We start from the raw sequence: 18,657 nt of genomic DNA, 5'->3' as shown, positions 1-18,657 counted from the left end.
CATTCAGAGGAGGGAAAAAAATAACCACTGCTAAAGGAGCAGTGAAAAGACTGACAACTGATTTATCAGTAGAAATGATGGAAGCCAAAAAGACAGTGGCTTGGCATATTTTAAGTGTTTTAAGAAAATAAAGCTAACTCAGAATTCTGTACTTGGTGACAGTAGCCTTCCAAAGTGAAAATGACGTGAAAACACTCCAGACAAAAACTCAGAATTTGTCATCAGCAGACCTGCAATAAAAGAAATACTAAAGATTCTCCAGGCAGAAGGAAAATGATCTCAGATAGAAACAGAAGTGCAGGAAGGAGTAAAGAGCTATGGAAAGAGTAAATAATATGTGTAAATATAAATGAATATTGGCTAAAAACGATAATAATGTCTTGTGGCTTAAAATATAAAGAGAATTAAATTATGTGACAACACCACCACCAAGGTGGTTGGGAAAATGAAGTTAAACTATTCCAAGGTCCCTGGATTATCTGAGAAGTGGTGGCACAGTGGTTAAGAATCCGCCTGCCAATGCAGGGGACACGGGTTCAAGCCCTGGTCCAGGAAGACCCCACATGCCGCAGAGCAACTAAGCCCGTGTGCCACAACTACTGAGCCTGTGCTCTAGAGCGCACGAGCCACAACTACTGAGCCCGCTTGCCACAACTACTGAAGCCTGTGTGCCTAGAGCCCGTGGTCCTCAACAAGAGAAGCCACTGCAATGAGAAGCCTGCGCACCACAAGGAAAGAGTAGCCCCTGCTCGTCGCAACTAGAAAAAGCCCGCGCACAGCAACGAAGACCCAACGCAGCCAAAAATAAATATATTTGACTTAAATATGTTATGAGTATTTGTTGTAGTCTTTAAAGTAGCCACTAAAAGAATAGCAAATGAATATATAGCTAAAAAGCTAATAAAGGTGGGAAAATGGAAAAACAAAAAATACTTGATTAATCTAAGAGAAGATGAGAAATGAGAGAAACAGAATCATAAATCAGGTCAAAGAAAATAAATAGTGGATTGATAGATATAAGTCCAAATATATTCGTGGTCACATTAAATGTTAATAGACCAAATACTTCCAATTAAAAGACTAGGATAGGGACTTCCCTGGTGGTCCAGTGGTAAAGAATCCGCCTTCCAATGCAGGGGACACAGGTTCGGTCCCTGGTCAGGGAGCTAAGTTCCCACATGCTGCGGGGCAACTAAGCCCACACGTCACAACTAGAGAGAGAAAACCCACACACCACAACCAGAGAGAAACCCAAGCTCCGCAACGAAGAGACCGCATGCTGCAGCGTAAGATCCCCCATGCCTCAATGACCTGATGTAGCCAAAATATATATATATTAAAAACAAAAAGAGACTAGGTTAGGGACTTCCCTGGATGTCCAGTGGGTAACACTCCGCGCTCCCAATGCAGGGGGCCTGGGTTCGATCCCTGGTCAGGGAACTAGATCCCACATGCATGCCGCAACTAAGAAGTCCGCATGCCACAACTAAGAAGCCCACATGCCGCAACTAAGAGTCCATATGCCACAACTAAGAAGTCTGCATGGTGCAACTAAAGATCCCGCATTCCGCAACGAAGATCCCATGTGCTGCAACTAAGACCTGGCGCAGCCAGAATAAATAAATAATTTTTTAAAAAGACTACGATAAAAGCAACTGAAAAATCTCAATGATATGCTATTTACAAGAAACATACTTAAATATGTTTAAAAAAATACAGAAGGTTGAAAGCAAAAGGATAGATAGATATAGCATGCAGAGACTAACCAATAGAAGAGTGGTGTAGCTGTAATAATACTAAAATGTACTTTAGGACGACAAACATTACTTCAGGTAAAGGTGTTTCATAATGATGAAATGGTCAAGCCATTAGGGAGCTATAAAAATTCTAACTTTAGAAGAGTCTATTATTATAGCTTCAATACCTGGAAGACAAAAATTCAGTAAGGATGCAACTGATTTAAAAAACACACTTAAAAATCTTACCTACTTGGGGCTTCCCCGGTGGCGCAGTGGTTGAGAGTCCACCTGCCGTTGCAGGGGACACGGGTTCGTGCCCCGGTCCGGGAAGATCCCACATGCCGCGGAGCGGCTGGGCCCGTGAGCCATGGCCACTGAGCCTGCGCGTCTGGAGCCTGTGCTCCGCAATGGGAGAGGCCACAACAGTGAGAGGCCCGCGTACTGCAAAAAAAAAAAAAAATCTTATCTACTTGATGTGTATTGAACCCTGCATCTTACAACTGCCTGAATATTCACACAGTCTTTTCAACTGCACATGGAACATTTGACAAAATTGATCATATGTTGGGCCATTAAGCAAGTCCCTACAGATTTCAGAGAATTGAATATTTTGAGAGTATATTCTTTGACCAGAATAAAATTAAGCTGTAAATCAGCATAAAGATAACTAGACAATCCTCAAATGAAAATGGAAAAATATTTTGAACGAAATGATGAGGAAAGTATGACACAACAAAAGTGTGGGTATAGCTAAATTTGTGATTAGAGGAATATTTATAGCTTTAAGTATATATTAATATACATTAATAATATATTAATGTACAATACATTATAATACACATTAGAAAGGATACAAGGATAGAAATTATGTAAACTTCCATCTGTCGAAGGTAGGAAAAGAAAACCCAGCAAATTAAACCCAAAGGCAATAGAAAGAAGATAATAAAGATAAATAAATGAAATGAAAAACATCTATACAAAAGATAAAAAGCTACAAAGCTAAATTTTAGTTCTTTGAAAAGACAATGCATAAACTCTTAGCAAGAGTGATCAATAAAGAGAATTTTTAAAAAACCAAATCATTCACAAGAAGAAAAACATACACCACAGACACTGCAAACATTAAAAGGAAAATAAAAGGCTATTATGGACACCTTGATGCTAATAAATTTGACATTTTAGATTAATTGAGCAAATTCCCACAAAAACACAACTAAGTTAAACTAAGTCAAGGAAAAATAGAAAATCTAAAGAGTTATATCTATTAAAATAGAATCTGTAATTGAAAAAGCTTCTCACAAAGACATCTTCAGGCCCAGATGGTTTTGCCATTGAATATTTCCCAGTGTTTAAGGAAGAAACAACACCAGTCTTTTACAGACTCTGCCAGAGAATGGTAAAGAGTAAATACTTCAGTACTTTTTTCCCAAATTGACGAATGAAGATAGTGAAACCTTGAAGTCAATCATGAAAAGGATAAAGGAAAATTTCAGTTCAGGCTGTATCATAAGCTTAGATGTAAAAGCCTTAACCAAAATGTTAGTACATTGAATCTGTGCTAATGGCAGATGAAAAAAAAAAGACTTCATGATAAAGTTGGGTTTTTTTTGTTTTTGTTTTTTTTTTGCGGTACACGGGCCTCTCACTGTTGTGGCCTCTCCCGTTGCGGAGCACAGGCTCTGGATGCGCAGGCTCAGTGGCCATGGCTCACGGGCCCAGCCGCTCTGCGGCATGTGGGATCTTCCCGGACCGGGGCACGAACCCGTGTCCCCTGCATCGGCAGGCGGACTCTCAACGAGACACTGTGCCACCAGGGAAGCCCGATAAAGTTGTTTTTTAATCCATAAATGCAAAGTTGGTTTATGGAAAAAATCAGTGTTTTTGAAAAAATCATTCAAAAATCAGTTGATGTAATTCACCACATTGAACTAATAAAGAAAAAAATATGGTCATCTCAATAAATACAAAAAAAGTTTTAGATAAATTTCAAAAAGCACTCACTATTCAAAGAAAAAAAAATCAACCACAGAGTGGAAGAAGATATTTGCAGCTTGGATCTACAATATCTAAAAAGCATCTACAAGTCAGTAAGAAAGAGATGGTCAACTCTGTGGAAAAATGAGCACATAATTTAAGCAAGCACCTCACAAGAGAGGATTTCCAAATGACCAGTAGACCTATGAAAAGGTGACCAACTTCACTAATCATCAGGGAAATGCAAATTGCAATCATAGTGAGGTATATACCCACTAGAATAGCTAAAATGAAAAACATCTTAACAAGGATATAAAGCAATTGGAACTTTCATACGTTACTGGTAGGAGTTTGAGTTAACCTAACAGCTCTTGAAATTATTTGGCAGTACCTATCAAACCTGAACATAAGCATTTCTCATGACTTAGCAGTGCCACTCTAAGATATATACCCAACATATATACATAGATATCTGTGCCAAAAGACAAAAGAACATTTATATCAGCACTATTTGAAGTATCCCCAAACTGAAAGAAACCTGAATGTCCATCAACAGTAGAATGAATAAATAAATTGTGGTATATTTGTATAATGGAATACAGTATGGCAGTGAGATTAAACTGTTGGTACTCACAAACATAATGTTGAGTGAAAGAAGCCAGAAACAAGAATACATACTGTATTATTCAAAAATAAATAAAGTTCAAGGATAAATGAAACTTAACTCATGGAATGCATATTATATGTTATCATTAATATAATGTTCAAAAGCAGTTAAGACTAATTTGTAGTGATAGAAATACAGATACTGGTTATTTGTGAAAAGTGAAATGCATAGTAGTTGGGAGGGTCTTGAGAGGGAGATAACTGCTGGTTATATTCTATTTCTTGATTTGGGTTCTGGTAAGAAGTGTGCATTCATTTTGTCTAAGTCTGTCAAGCTGTACACTTAACGATTTATATACTTTTTAATATATGTGTCATACTTCAATAAAACTTTATTTAAAATATACAAGGAAATTACTTCGGACAGAAAATAACTAAAGACACCCTGCCACCCCTTCCCGCAGAAGAAAAAAAGAAAATAACTAAAAACATATATTGATTTTACAATAAGAACTCAGAGTTCACTTTTTCTCAGTTGAGAATAGTAAAATTAATTTTTCCCTTAATTTCAAGAAATAGAAGTTTTTACCATGTTTGCTTTAGATTAGTTGGTTTCAAATAAAACTATTTTGAAGTTTTTGTTTAATACCTTCAAGAATTTTATTTTTTTGCTTTCACAAGTCTTACTATTAACATTCCCAATGCCTAGGGATAGCCATAACATTTAAATAAATAGATTATACATGTGCATGTGTGTGTCATAGTAATAGGAAGAAGATTGGCTAAAGTTATTTTGTTTTAATTATTGCAGCAAACATTATTTTATTTCTTTTAACAATTTATTAAGCATTTGCCATATACCAGATACTGTACTTTGTATGTTCACCTGTAACTTAATTTTTACAATAACCCTCTGAGATAGAAAGGTGATATTCCTATTCCCAGCTATAATCTAGTTGCAAATATGAAATAACCTAATTCATATAGTGACAATATATGCCTCTGCCTTTAGCTGTGACATCAATAGTCAGTTAAACTTCCCTTAAGTTTACATAAACACCGAAGCGTTCTTATGCTTCAGAAATTAGTGACAACTAATTAATTTTAAATCAACAGATTTTCAAATGGTACTTGGTGAATGTTTAACATACAAAGTCTATCCCCTTTCTCCTTTGCCCACATCCATCTTTACATGAAGAGATTTTTTTAATAGAAAGGGAAACAGTAATCAGTTGCCACTGCCTCCATTCTGCCCCATTATTTGGCAGGGGTTGGGAGGATTCCTAGTGGAAGAGGATTGAAACTAACAGCTCATATATTTATACTCTCAGCATTTATCATAATTCCCTTTCCTCCCAGCTTTCATAACTATGCCTATAAAACTTGAGGAAAATAAAAAGTAGTTACTCTTAAAGAATTGGATAAACATATTTAACAATGTTTGAATGTATTTGGAAACAAAAATTATTTTCCATTTAGTATGATCCAGAGCTATCATCTCGACAGTTTGGGGTTGAATTATCCCGTTTGACCAGTGAAGACCGAACTGTTCCTTTGGTGGTGGAAAAACTTATAAACTACATTGAAATGCATGGATTATACACAGAAGGTATTTACCGAAAGTCTGGTTCAACTAATAAAATCAAGGAGCTTCGACAAGGTCTAGATACAGGTAAGATAGTGCCCTCTAAATCAAGACCAAATAATTTTATTTAAATAGGTCATCTTATGCTCTTAGCTTTCATCACATGTTGATCATTTTCTTGCAGCCAGAAGAGTGCAGTCTTTTCTGTGGTGCTTGTTTTATCATTTGTAGCTTTCAAAAGAGTCTTTGATTTTATGTGGTCAGTTCAGCAAACATACATTGCATATCATTTGTACAGGTATTATTAGGTGCTTCAGACAGATCTCATTTAATCTTTTTTTAACAGTCTGGTAAGATCATGTCTTTAATTTACAAAGAAGAAAATTTAGGTTCAGGGAAATTGAATAATGAGCTGTTGATGAGATGCAGGGCACTGTGCTGATGTTTTTGTATTAATTTTCACAACAGATCTTTGTACTAATCTTCCCAAACAGTGATTATTATCCCTGTTTACAGATGAAGAAACTGAGGCTTACAGAGGATCTTGCCCAAAGACTCACCACCAATAAGTGACAAAGCTGGCATTTAACCCATAATCTAAACTATTGCCTGTTAGTCTCTGTTATTCTGACTCCAAGTGGTGCTCTTTCTGATGCATATTCTTGCCTTCCTACATTGATGGCATAGTTATTTAAATGGATAAGTAGTGAACTGAACATGTATCTGTGTAGAGCTCTAGCCTCAGTCCTGGAATGTATGCAGAGGTTTGACTTTGGCTTTATGTTCAACTTCTACTCTTCACCACTATTAGAAAGGAATAGATTTTTTTTTTTTGTCGGACTGCATGGCTTGTGGAATCTTACTTCCCTGTCCAGGGATTGAGCCTGGGCCCTCGGCAGTGAAAGCACGGAGTTCTAACCACTGGACCACCAGGGAATTCCCAGGAATAGATCTTTTTGAATCACATATAGGTGCAAAGTTTGTCCCTGTGTCACCAAGAATCTACCCACAGGCATCATTCATCCTATATCATCCCAGTCATCTCATGTATAACCCTAGGGAGTTTATAAGGGAAGCAGAGTAAAGATTTTCTTTACATTTCCTAAGCTCAATTATCACTGTCATTTCATCTCTGAGAATGACTTAAAATCAGTCTGACTTTTAGAAACTGTCCTTTGGGCCTTTTTTATGTTTGTCATCTGAAGCATCACTACTAGAAGTATCGTTCACAGACCAATTCACAAGAGAAGTACAGAAATTGAGAAAAAGCATTTAGAAACATTCATAGCAATTTAACAGTGCCTTGACATGAAAACTTGCGATCTTTTATTTTACACACCTATCAGTCCGCGACATTTGAAAAACAACCAACAAACAACAACTGTTCCTTTACCACAGTAGGAGCACTGTTCCAAAGCATGGAATTAGATTGTAGAAGATAGTCTGATTAAGAACATGAAGGCATTTTTCAGTCATGATGGTTTCTAAAGTGAATTATTTGACTCTCTGCATGTTTTGGCTTTCTTATCTAACTCTTGTCTCTGAATAGATGCTGAGAATGTAAACCTAGATGACTATAACATACACGTCATTGCAAGTGTATTCAAACAATGGCTTCGTGATTTGCCCAATCCACTCATGACCTTTGAACTCTATGAGGAATTTCTTCGAGCTATGGGTAAGCACAGGCTTCCTGGGTTCAGGGAAGGCCTGCACTTGGGAAAGGAATGCCATCTTCATGTTAGATTATTTAGCCGTCCTCTCAGTTGGTTTAGTTCATATAGATCCAAAAATGATACAGTCAGTACAAAACTGCCAGTGAACTCTCACCTTTTCAAATGTTAACTTTTTTAGAAACTCATTAAAAGGTCAGTGTCCTAAAAACTTTCTGAGCAGGTCACCTAGTTGCTTCTTACAAAGAGATTGAAAGACTAAGGTTATAAACAAATTTAAAAATTAAATAGGAGATTTATATTCATTTAAATTGTGAATCTAGGCAAGAACTCAGTGTAAAGTTGGCTGTCTATTTTAAGCCATGCCTAACATGTTGGTTTAGTTTTTCAGTGCTACAGATGTGTAGGATATTGATTAAGGCCTACCTACAAGTGTTTAGGCCCTGAGGCCTGACTCCTCAATTCCCATAAGACTGATTTATAACTTATATAACAATTGATTAATTTTAATGGGGAATTGGTTTGCCACAAAATGCCTGAAAAACTAGGGCATCTCTTGCCCCTTGCTGTAATCAAGAATTACTGGGCTATAGATTAAAACTCATGAGACTGCTTAGAGAGTATAGAACTCAAGCAAAGGGAGATTAGTGGTAACTGTGAGTTGTTCTTCTGCTATACAGGTATAGCTAAAACTCCTAAAAATCAACCCTAGAGCCAGTCGCCCTTGCTACCTAGGGTCTGTCCAGAAGGAATATGTAGTGTATAAGAGAGGATATTCATTCTTATTTGCTGCTCTTACTGCTTTCAGGCCTTCAGGAGAGGAAAGAGACAATCCGTGGTGTATACTCTGTGATTGACCAGCTCTCCCGAACTCATCTCAATACACTGGAACGCCTCATCTTTCATCTAGTCAGGTAACTTCAAGAAACAAAGGAACACTTAACAGTTTCTCTTGGATTCTTTTAAATAAATGAAGAGCTCCTTCGTATGAAAAGCTGACAGATCTTTTTTTTTCCTGTTGATAAAGTCAATGCCTCAAACAGGTGGTTATGATTCCTTGGAGCAGAAATCCTCAGCTGAATTAGATTGCATGGCAGGTGCTTCTCTGCCCTGTTTGAGCCATGTAACACCTCAGTCTCATGGTGGCGCTGTGTAGCCTAGCCTGTTATCTAACTCCCGAGCTAGAAAGGCTGTGTGTCTGTTGACATAACGTAATTCATAGGAGGAGGGTTCAGACGGAGCTCAGGAATTGACTGACAAAAGACAATTCAGGGGTAGTCTCTCTTCTTCCGATTGTAAATATTAGCAATAGTTGGGAAGAAAGCCACCTTTTTCTTTGGATAAATATCTTATATGACTGTTTGAAAATGCCTTAAAGTGTCTACATTCTGTAGACATGTTCATCTAGTAACGGTGACCTGGGGCAGTGAGTCACAAAGTTTTCCTTGATCAGCTATCTGCTTGCCTGAATTGTTTTAAGGAACAGAGTAAAAGTACACTTTCCAGAGGCAAAGGAACAGATTTGGGAAAAGTCTACAGTATCTTCCTTCAACTGATAGGAACATCTTTCCAGTACTATGCAGTTGATGTCATTGATCTTCTTTCTCTCATCTCTTCTGCCTACCTCCCTGCAATTTTCCTTTTTCATCCTAGTTTCACTTGTTTTTTTTGTTTCTTAGGATTGCTCTACAGGAAGACACTAATCGAATGTCTGCTAATGCTTTGGCCATTGTATTTGCACCCTGCATTCTCCGCTGCCCTGACACCATCGACCCACTACAAAGTGTGCAGGACATCAGTAAGACTACCACGTAAGGCCAGTCACCGTCACCTCTGCAAGACCCCAGGGACTTCTGAGTCAGTGTAGTCACTTTATCCAGATATCAAACATAGTGAATGATTTCTTTTTTTTTCCTTTTTCTTTTTTTTGACCATGCTGCGTGTCTTGCAGGGATCTTAGTTCCCCGACCAGGGATCGAACCCGGGCCCCCTGCAGTGGAAGTGCAGAGTCCTAACCACTGGACCACCAGGGAGTTCCCCTAGCAAATGATTTTTTTTTTTTTTTTTTTAAGTTCATATGTCAGATTGCTAGGTGCCACTGGGCTTTTTTATGCTGAAGATGAAAAATTCCTTTAGGTTCTATTCAACTAAGCATCATTTGTTTTGAAGGGCCTTATTTTTTAAATTTGGCTTTTCTTTAGGAATGATTATAGTTTCCAAATGTATTTTAAAATACCATTTTACCAAATTACATATACTTTGTGTTTTCCTGTAATCTAGTCTAACTGTAGTCTTATGGCTCCGAATTCCTTTGGTCTTAATACTTCAATATTCCTGTATTTCACCTTGCCCTTTTTTCATGGACCTCTGATTTTCTTCTAGAGTGGTGATTCTTAACCTTTTCTGCAAAAGGAGCTTTCCCCAAAAAAGCCTAGTGTTTGTGTCCCGTTCCCAGAGAGTGATTTAATTGGTTGGGGGTGTGGCCTAGGCATTGGGACTTACAACTGCTCCTCAGATGGATACTAAAGTGCAGCCAAAGTTGCGCACCACCATTATAAACCCTGTCTCTGAGCTCATAAAATAAGGGATGTTGATTTTTCTTTTATCCTCCAACTATCTACCACACTTAGCTGAAAAATAGTCTGTGGGTGCTACAATTTATTTGATTGACTTCAGCACTTAACAGTTTTCTCCTTTCCTGTTTCAGCTGTGTGGAGCTGATTGTTGTGGAACAAATGAATAAATATAAGGCTCGTCTCAAAGACATCAGTAGCCTGGAATTTGCTGAGAATAAGGCAAAGACCAGGCTGTCACTGATTCGTAGATCAATGGTAAGATGCAGGACATGGAATCACAGGGGGAAATGGGAGCCTTCATCAGATTTTAAGTACATATTATGATATGTAGAGAGAGATTATTCTCCGAATCTTTTTCACATGGAACAAGTGAAAAAAAAAAAAAGTCACCTTATCTCAGGGTACTATGTATGCCTCATGTTTGTTCTTTGAGCTGTCTTTAGTTATATACACAGAATACAGTTAACTATGAAGAATTTTTAAAATCAAGTATTTGGGTAAAATGTTGGTGGTTTAATAATTTGCCCTGTTTTCTTTTCCTGTCCTTTCTATGAAAACGTAACCCACCCTAACTTTTGAGTCTGCTTTCTTCCACCGTCTGTTCCCAACCTCAACCATGTCACTTTTGGTGGTCCTGCCAATAGTTCTGGGATGTAGAGAACTTACTCACTTGCAAGAATGTGAGTCATAGGATATAGAACTCCACTATGAGTCTACTATTATCAAATAAAGATTTCTTTGAGGGTTTATTGCTAGGTTTTGAAAAAAGCCTTACAAAAATGATAATTTATTTCTTCCATTTGCCCATTTGTCTGTTTAATATCTTCCTTTGTAACTGGTGACCTATATATAAACAACTCCATTTCACACTGACCAATAATCAGTAGGGTCTAGATAACTGGAAACCTATTGTTGCATTAAAGTTTAATTATTGCCCATTTACTACCCTTCCCCTGAATTGTAAAACAAAACTGTATTAGTGAACACCCAATCAGATCCCCAGTAAATCTCTAAAGAGAAACAGGCTTCCCCATCATTGTGCCCATGTTTTTGCAGAGGCCCAGCAATACTTCCTCTATACTTGGTAGTTTATACTTAGGTTAGCATTAAAGTAACTCCATTTCTTCCTTTACTATTAAACTGCCTGGCACAGGACAAGTGCACAACAAATGTCTGTAGATTAAGTTAATGAAGGGTGTTCTCTAAAAACAAACATAAACACAGAATTTCTCCAGTCAGTAAAGGTATTAAATAAAGCTCATCACAGAACATGTTCTGAATCTTTTCTCCAGGAAATGAAAACAGAAACCCCATTTAAAGGTGAAACCCTGGGCTTCCCTGGTGGCGCAGTGGTTGAGAGTCCGCCTGCCAATGCAGGGGACACGGGTTCGTGCCCTGGTCCAGGAAGATCCCACATGCCGTGGAGCGGCTGGGCCCATGAGCCATGGCCACTGGGCCTGCGTGTCCGGAGCCTGTGCTCCGCAACGGAAGAGGTCACAACAGTGAGAGGCCCACGTATTGCAAAAAAAAAAAAAAAAAAAAAAAAACCCTTTCTGTAGTATGAATTTTTTTGAACTCAGTTCTGAGAGGCCCAAGTTAGCAGTGCCCATCCAGGGAAGACAGGAAGAGACCTTTTACTATAAGGCTACTTTTCAAAGCAGGTAGACAAGCTGTGCTTTTTTGCTGATGCTGCAGAAGACAGATATATTCATTCCATTGAAAGATTAAACCTCTTTAATGGGGCAATGACATGTACATTCTAACCTTCTGCTTTCCTTTTCATGTCCTTCCTAATCCAGAAACCTGTACTAATTGCAGTTAGATTTATGAGCATTACCCGCAATTCAGTCTCGGTATGTATTAATATTGCAATGTGTCACAGCCACTTTACATTATTGTCTCTCATCCATCCAGGAGTTGTTCTGCTCTGTCTATCATCCATGCCTGTCCACCCTCCATGTGCAGCCCCAATTCAGGTCCCACTTCCTGATCAGCCTTCACTTGCTTTTCTCTTACTCTCTTTCTTTAGAACCTTTATTTTCTTTCCTCTGTGTCATGCAGTTGAACAATGTCCATTTATAATATACTGGTTTTTCCTCTTTGTGGATTTCTTCTTTGGTTGGATCATTGAAAGGTGAACATTGAAAGCATTAAGGTATCAAATAAATTTCTGCTCTGTGAGCTTTGTTCTCATCAGTCTCTTCCTTTAGTACATAAAAACCTATTACTGTTTTTAGCATCCTCCATCATTAGAAATGCTTATTTGCCCATTTCTATCTGTGACTTTGATGGTGTCTTCCTAGACGTAGAAGTATGACTGTTATCTACTCAGCATTTTTTAGACAGTGCTGCAAGTAGTAGTGAGCAAATTGATGGACTGGTTCTAGACTTAAATAATAATAGTATAATAGATCTCATACCAGGATTTCATATAAAAAAAAGAATGGAGAGATGGAACACCAATATATATGGAAACTAATTGCAAAGACTATCCATCTGTGTGTAACCAGTTCATTAAGGATGTCAATTTGCTGGGATATAAATGTCAGTCAGTTTTGCTTTTTATCTAGTAACTGCCTTCCAACTCTACCATGTCAAAATCCCCTTTTCTACTGGATATCAACTACCTTAACAGCATCTTTTGACTATTCCATAATTTTTAAATGCTCTAGTCTTAGTCCGGTATTTAAGACTTAGTTCTCTTCATATTATATCTTCATATTATAACATCAGCCACAGGCTTGATCCAGTACTCATCACTTTCTTCCAGGATAGACTAGACCTTAATCTGGGGCTGAAAACTTTGGGGGTGAGTGAGTAGGTTCTTTTTGTCACACACTTCTGCCCTCCCTCCTTTTTTCCTTGTTTTTTTTTTTTTTTTTAATTTCGAAATTCCAGAACATACCTGACTCCAAGAGTTGTTTGTTTTGTTTTTGTTCTTTTAAATTTTTTATTTATTTATATTTTGGCTGTGTTGGGTCTTCATTGCTGCGTGTGGGCTTTCTCTAGTTGTGGCGAGTGGGGACTACTCTTTGTTGTGGTGCGCAGGCTTCTCATTGTGGTGGCTTGTCTTTGTTGCAGAGTACGGGCTCTAGGCACGCAGGCTTCATTCAGTAGTTGTGGCACATGGACTCAGTAGTTGTGGCTCGCAGGCTCCAGAGCACAGGCCCAGTAATTGTGGCTCACGGGCTCTAGAGCGCAGGCTCAGTAGTTGTGGTGCACGGGCTCAGTTGCTCCATGGCATGTGGGATCTTCCCGGACCAGGGCTCGAACCTGTGTCCCCTGCCTTGGCAGGCAGATTCTTAACCACTGCACCACCAAGGAAGTCCCTGCCCACCCTCTTTCTTGTGCTGTTTCTTCCTCTGGTGTTGAAACTGAGAGGAGTGATATAGGAAAGGCAGAATTCTACGTGATATGCCAGTATTGAGGTGACAATATTCTTGGTTGTTCAGCACTACTATTCAAACTCATTGTCAGTAGGCTAAATGAAGATAAGTGGTATCTCCAATTGACCCTGCTGACAGTGAGCAGAAGGCTATAGGCATTGGCAGTCCCTTGCTTTGGTTACACCTTCTGGCTAAACCTGACGGATGGCAATCATACTGTGTGACTCTGATATGTATGTCTTTTTTTTGCCTCAAGACATTACCCAATCAGATCTACCTCCCATGGCCAGTTCTAGGGCCTACAAGCACACTGGGGGAAAGGTTACATTTTTCATACCTTTTGGTTCCCAGGAACTCAAGGTGGGTAAGTCTTGCCTACCTCTCTATCTGACTCTTCCCACCACACTCTTTCCCCACTTCTCTTTTCCCCTATGCATATAACAGAGTTGCAAATCAGTAAGTCTTTTGCCTATACAGACAACCAAATGGAATGAAATACCAGTTTCCTTTTCTTTTAGATGAACTCAAACCTTGATTCTTACCTTCTGGATTCAGTGATGACACTGCTGTTTTCCTGTAAGAGGGGAGGGAATATCCTCTTTTCATAAACTCTGTGTTTCCCTGAAATTCCAATAACCCCCCTTTCTTTTTAGCCTTTTTAGATTTACATTGAGGGAAAGGTGTTAGAATATTGATCACAGTATTGATTTAAAAAAATGAAACTCTAGTAAGCCCTGAGAGGAGAAGCTGGTACCAACTACTCTTGGCTCCTTAAAGCTAGAAGAAGGGCTGCTTAATTATCCTCAGCTTTGGATCTTAGCCACAAGTTTGCAACAAGAGGAAAAATCCCACTTAACATCCTATTGCATATGCATCTCTAGCTGTAGAAAAGGTGTCAGTCCCAGACTTAAGAACAAGACCGTGTCTAGGACGTATTTGGTATTCATTCAGCATCTAAGGGATTGAATCTAAGAATTGAATCTAGGAGAGAGCAGTGAGTTTTAGGATATTCACTACAAATAAACTAATCAAAGTCAATAGTATTCAGGTCTTCATAGATGAAAAAAATTGCTATTCCGTAATTAAATACAATGGTGGCTTTGCTGAAATGAAGAGTGAAGTGAATTTTCAAAAAGTATGTTATATTATTGCCAATGTGAAAAGTCATTTGGGTTGGGTGTTGAAAGATGAGTAGTAATTTAACAAATGGTGAGAAGACAGGGGAATGACAATTCCAGAGGCAAAGAAGCACGAAACAGATATCTGTGAATAATGACTGCCTTGTGTAGCTTGAGCTGGTCAGGTGGTGTGGAAGTGGCAGAAGAGTTGGGAAGGTAGACTGGAACCAGATGTGCAGCATTAAGAATTTTGGGGCTTCCCTGGTGGCGCAGTGGTTGAGAGTCCACCTGCCGATGCAGGGGACACGGGTTCGTGCCCCAGTCTGGGAAGATCCCACATGCCACGGAGCGGCTGGGCCCGTGAGCCATGGCCGCTGAGCCTGTGCGTCCGGAGCCTGTGCTCTGCAATGGGAGAGGCCACAACAGTGAGAGGCCCGCATACCACAAAAAAAAAAAAAAAAAGAATTTTGAATTTTCCCGTTTTGAAGCAGTTGGGAGCTATGGAAAGGTTTTGAAGTAGGGGAATGTCACCATCATTTCTTTTAGAAAAATAGCTGGTAGCATTCTAAAGAAGAATGGATTAGAGATGGGCAAGACTGGCAGCCATATATCAGTTAGGAGACTCTTGACTTGTAAGTAATCATATTTGCCATCACTATAATAGGTTGAATCCTGATCATGTCATTTTGAAAATATGTTTCTGCTACCATGTACTTTCCACAGAATTAGATTTATGGAGCATAATCTTTGACTCTAGGCTATTCCCAGAGTAGGATTTCAGAATATGATATGCTCACAGTCCATCCAGTTATGCCTCTTCTATAACAAATGGGTTTTTTTGTAACTTATTTTTGTTATAATTCTAAGCATAAGTATTGATTTAGTATTATTTAAGATAATATAATATGAAGAATATAATTTGAAATAAAGTTTACTAATCTATAGAACCCTCACAAATTATCCTCTTGAAAGATGTTACACACAAAGGTTTTCACAGCCAAACAAAGTTTAGCATATAATGTGCAGTACTTCCAAAACTTTAACTGTGGAGTGCTTTCTTCATAATGAGTCTAGTTGAACAGGGGTTCTAAAAAAAGCATTTTAAAAACAACATTCTAATTTTTTAAAATAGTATCAGTTGCTATTTTATGTACTCAGTTTGGAATTTTAAAATTGCTCTAAGTCTTTTCAGGATTTTCTTGCGGCGCTCATAGTGGTTGGCAGTACTTATAAATTTTGCGTCATCTAGGCTTATTGAAGAACTTACTTGCATGTCTCTGTTAGAAATTTGCATACCTGCAATTCTGTATCATTGTGGATCTGTGGGGGTAAGCTATGCAACTGACAACACCAAAAGAAGCAAGAAATGCCCTTCCAGAAGTTAAGCATTAATAATTGGAAAGTTAAGGATCAATTGAAATGTGGCAGCTTTGAAGAGCTCCAAAGGAAAAAGATATTCCAAGTGTGGACTTGATTCTAGCAAAGGGTCCTGTCATTTCCTTATGTTAGTGCATGCTGTTTAAGTCTACTGTTCACATTCAGGTGACTTGACATACTAAGAATCAGACCCAGAGAATGAAGATTTTCTGAGAATATAGAAGTGTTCTTACTGTTTCTGGTACTGACCAGAAAGTATTTTTGTAGTATTAATCTTTTTTTTTTCAAGATATAATTGACATATAACATTCTTAGTTTTAGGTATAGCACAATGATTTGATATATGTATATATTGTGAAGTGCTTATCATAATAAACTTAGCTAACATTCATCACCACATACAGTTAATAATTTTTTCTTGTAATAAGAACGTGTACTGTTCTCTTTGATAACACCACAACAGAAGACCCTTGCTTTTTCTATTCCTCCGGAACCCTCTTTCAAAGATCATGATGGTAAGCAAGAGGCATTACTTGAAGATCCACATGCAGGAAACATGCAGCGCCTATGATGAAGAGGATTAGGCACAGGACCTCTTCGGGAGAGTAGGCAAAAGGAGAACAGTATTTGTGCTCTTTTTTGTGAATCGTGAAAGAAGCATCTCTTTTGAAGCCTTGAAATCATCTCTCTAAGATGTGGACAAATGGGAAGAAAAGTTATGTAGGGAATTCTTGTAGATAGAATTCCATAGGAGTGGAAGAACTACAGTAATATCTGGCAAGGGGACGTGACGCTCTTCAAGAGGCCTGAAAATTAGGTTTGGGGGAATAAAAGGCAGAAGTTAGGAAGTAAGGAAATATAAGGATTCTATGATCTTGGGATGACAGGATTATATGTGAGAGAAGAGAAGGTGAAGATTTACAAACAGCAGAGTGAGTGAGCCAGGTGGGTTGAGAGTTTAGAGAGTAAAAAGTACAGGATACTAGACAAGAATAAATGATGGTGGCTCCCTATGCAATTTTTGCTGCTAGATCTACCAGTTGTATCCTAAAAATCGATTGTTAAATATTTTCATTTCACTCTTTTATCTCCTTTTTTAAAACATTCAGATTTGAAACTTAATACTAGCTCTTTTTGTATAATGATGTACTTAGTGCTTTTAAAGAAGCTGTTTTCTCACAGAACTTGAAAGATAAACTATTTTATATTTATCATTTTCAAATGACTGGAATTATTTCTTTCTCTTACAGTATATAATATCTTTTAAAACTAGGCATTTGATAAATCTGAGATCTTGTGTTTCTACATAAAAGACACATTTACATACTTGTTTCATGCTCATTGTGGAAAAATTTGAACAGTAGGGTAAAGTGCAAAAAGCAGGAAGAAAATCACAATTTTCTATTAATATTTTAGAATACTTATATTTCCCTTGAACTTTTTCCTTATGTATATGTAGTGAAGTTATGACAGTCCTATGGTATTCATAGTTTTATATTTCTTTTATTATTATTTATTTATTTTATTTATTTATTTTTTTGCGGTACGCGGGCCTCTCACTGTTGTGGCCTCTCTCGTTGCGGAGCACAGGCTCTGGACGCGCAGGCTCAGTGGCCATGGCTCACGGGCCCAGCCGCTCCGCGGCATGTGGGATCTTCCCGGACAGGGGCACAAACCTGTGTCCCCTGCATTGGCAGGCGGACTCTCAACCACTGCGCCGCCAGGGAAGCCCTTCTTTTATTATTTTAGGAAGGTTTTTGTAGAGTTAAAACATGAATTCAATTCAGTATTGTAAATCCATTTAATATTTTTAAACTTACAGTTTTACTAAATAAAAATGAGACTACGTTCCATCTATGTTTCTTCAGAGGTACTTCTCATTTTAGACTACACTTTAGACACATCTTTTTTTCTTTCCAATTCTCTTCTGCAGATGAGACCTGTCTTCCTAGCCCCACTTACTGATTCATTTTCATTTATTCTCATTCATTTTTTCAACAAAAATGTAACAGTTCTGTTGTGTTTTAGGCACTTGTGCTAGGTGCTGGAGGTATAGAAATGACAAGATCTCTTCTTTAGATAAATTAACAGTCTAGTAAGCAAAGGTATAAATAGTTGTAGTACAGTTTACTAAATCTCATCTTGTCTGTTCAGAAAGCTGTAGGGAAGCATAGAGAGCTAGGTGACTTAATACCTGAGAACACTGAATAAACTTCAATGGCTAGAATGTAAGATTTCTTGGTAAGAATGAAGGAAGGGAAGAGTGATAAGATATAATGAATTAGCAAATAAGTTTTTGGGTTCTTAAATTCCAGGATTAGTAGTTTGGATTTGATCTTTTTAGGCCTTGAGAGGCCATCAAAGATTGTCTAAGAGTTTCCTCTTTTAAAAACACTGGACATAAAGTTTCACAGAGGAATTTTACCAACCCTTTAAAAACATAACAATACAAATTAATCTGTTCCAGAGCTGAGAGGGAAAAGGTCTTTTTTTATGAAAAGAGTATAACATTGGTACTTTTTAACACCCTGCCCGAAAAAGAAAAACTAACAAAAATTTTACACGAAAGTATTAAAGGCAGCAGAGTACAGGATGGGCTCTGGACTAAACTTTTGTGTTTAAA

The 18,657-nt window shown here is 38.0% G+C and overlaps 1 protein-coding gene across 2 annotated transcripts in view; it reads left to right on the top strand.

The window, feature by feature from the left end:
* MYO9A (myosin IXA) overlaps nucleotides 1-18,657 on the top strand; it is a gene marked incomplete at its 3' end in the record, with an annotated part of 220,604 nt that overhangs the window by 183,041 nt on the left and 18,906 nt on the right. The window contains exons 35-40 of one of the 2 annotated variants that reach the window (XM_082860992.1): nucleotides 5,799-5,991; nucleotides 7,454-7,582; nucleotides 8,386-8,491; nucleotides 9,257-9,388; nucleotides 10,285-10,408; nucleotides 11,953-12,006. In XM_082860992.1, the coding sequence (XP_082717118.1) occupies nucleotides 5,799-5,991; nucleotides 7,454-7,582; nucleotides 8,386-8,491; nucleotides 9,257-9,388; nucleotides 10,285-10,408; nucleotides 11,953-12,006 (738 nt within the window). The remainder of the gene's footprint in view (nucleotides 1-5,798; nucleotides 5,992-7,453; nucleotides 7,583-8,385; nucleotides 8,492-9,256; nucleotides 9,389-10,284; nucleotides 10,409-11,952; nucleotides 12,007-18,657) is intronic. The other variant, XM_082860993.1, reaches the window with a different exon arrangement.

The sequence above is a fragment of the Leucopleurus acutus genome, assembly GCF_964270905.1.
Source record: "Leucopleurus acutus genome assembly, chromosome: 1".
Taxonomy (NCBI): Eukaryota; Metazoa; Chordata; class Mammalia; order Artiodactyla; family Delphinidae; genus Leucopleurus; species Leucopleurus acutus.
The sequence above is the reverse complement of the archived record's forward strand: the minus strand, read 5'-3'. Positions and strand labels throughout refer to the sequence as shown.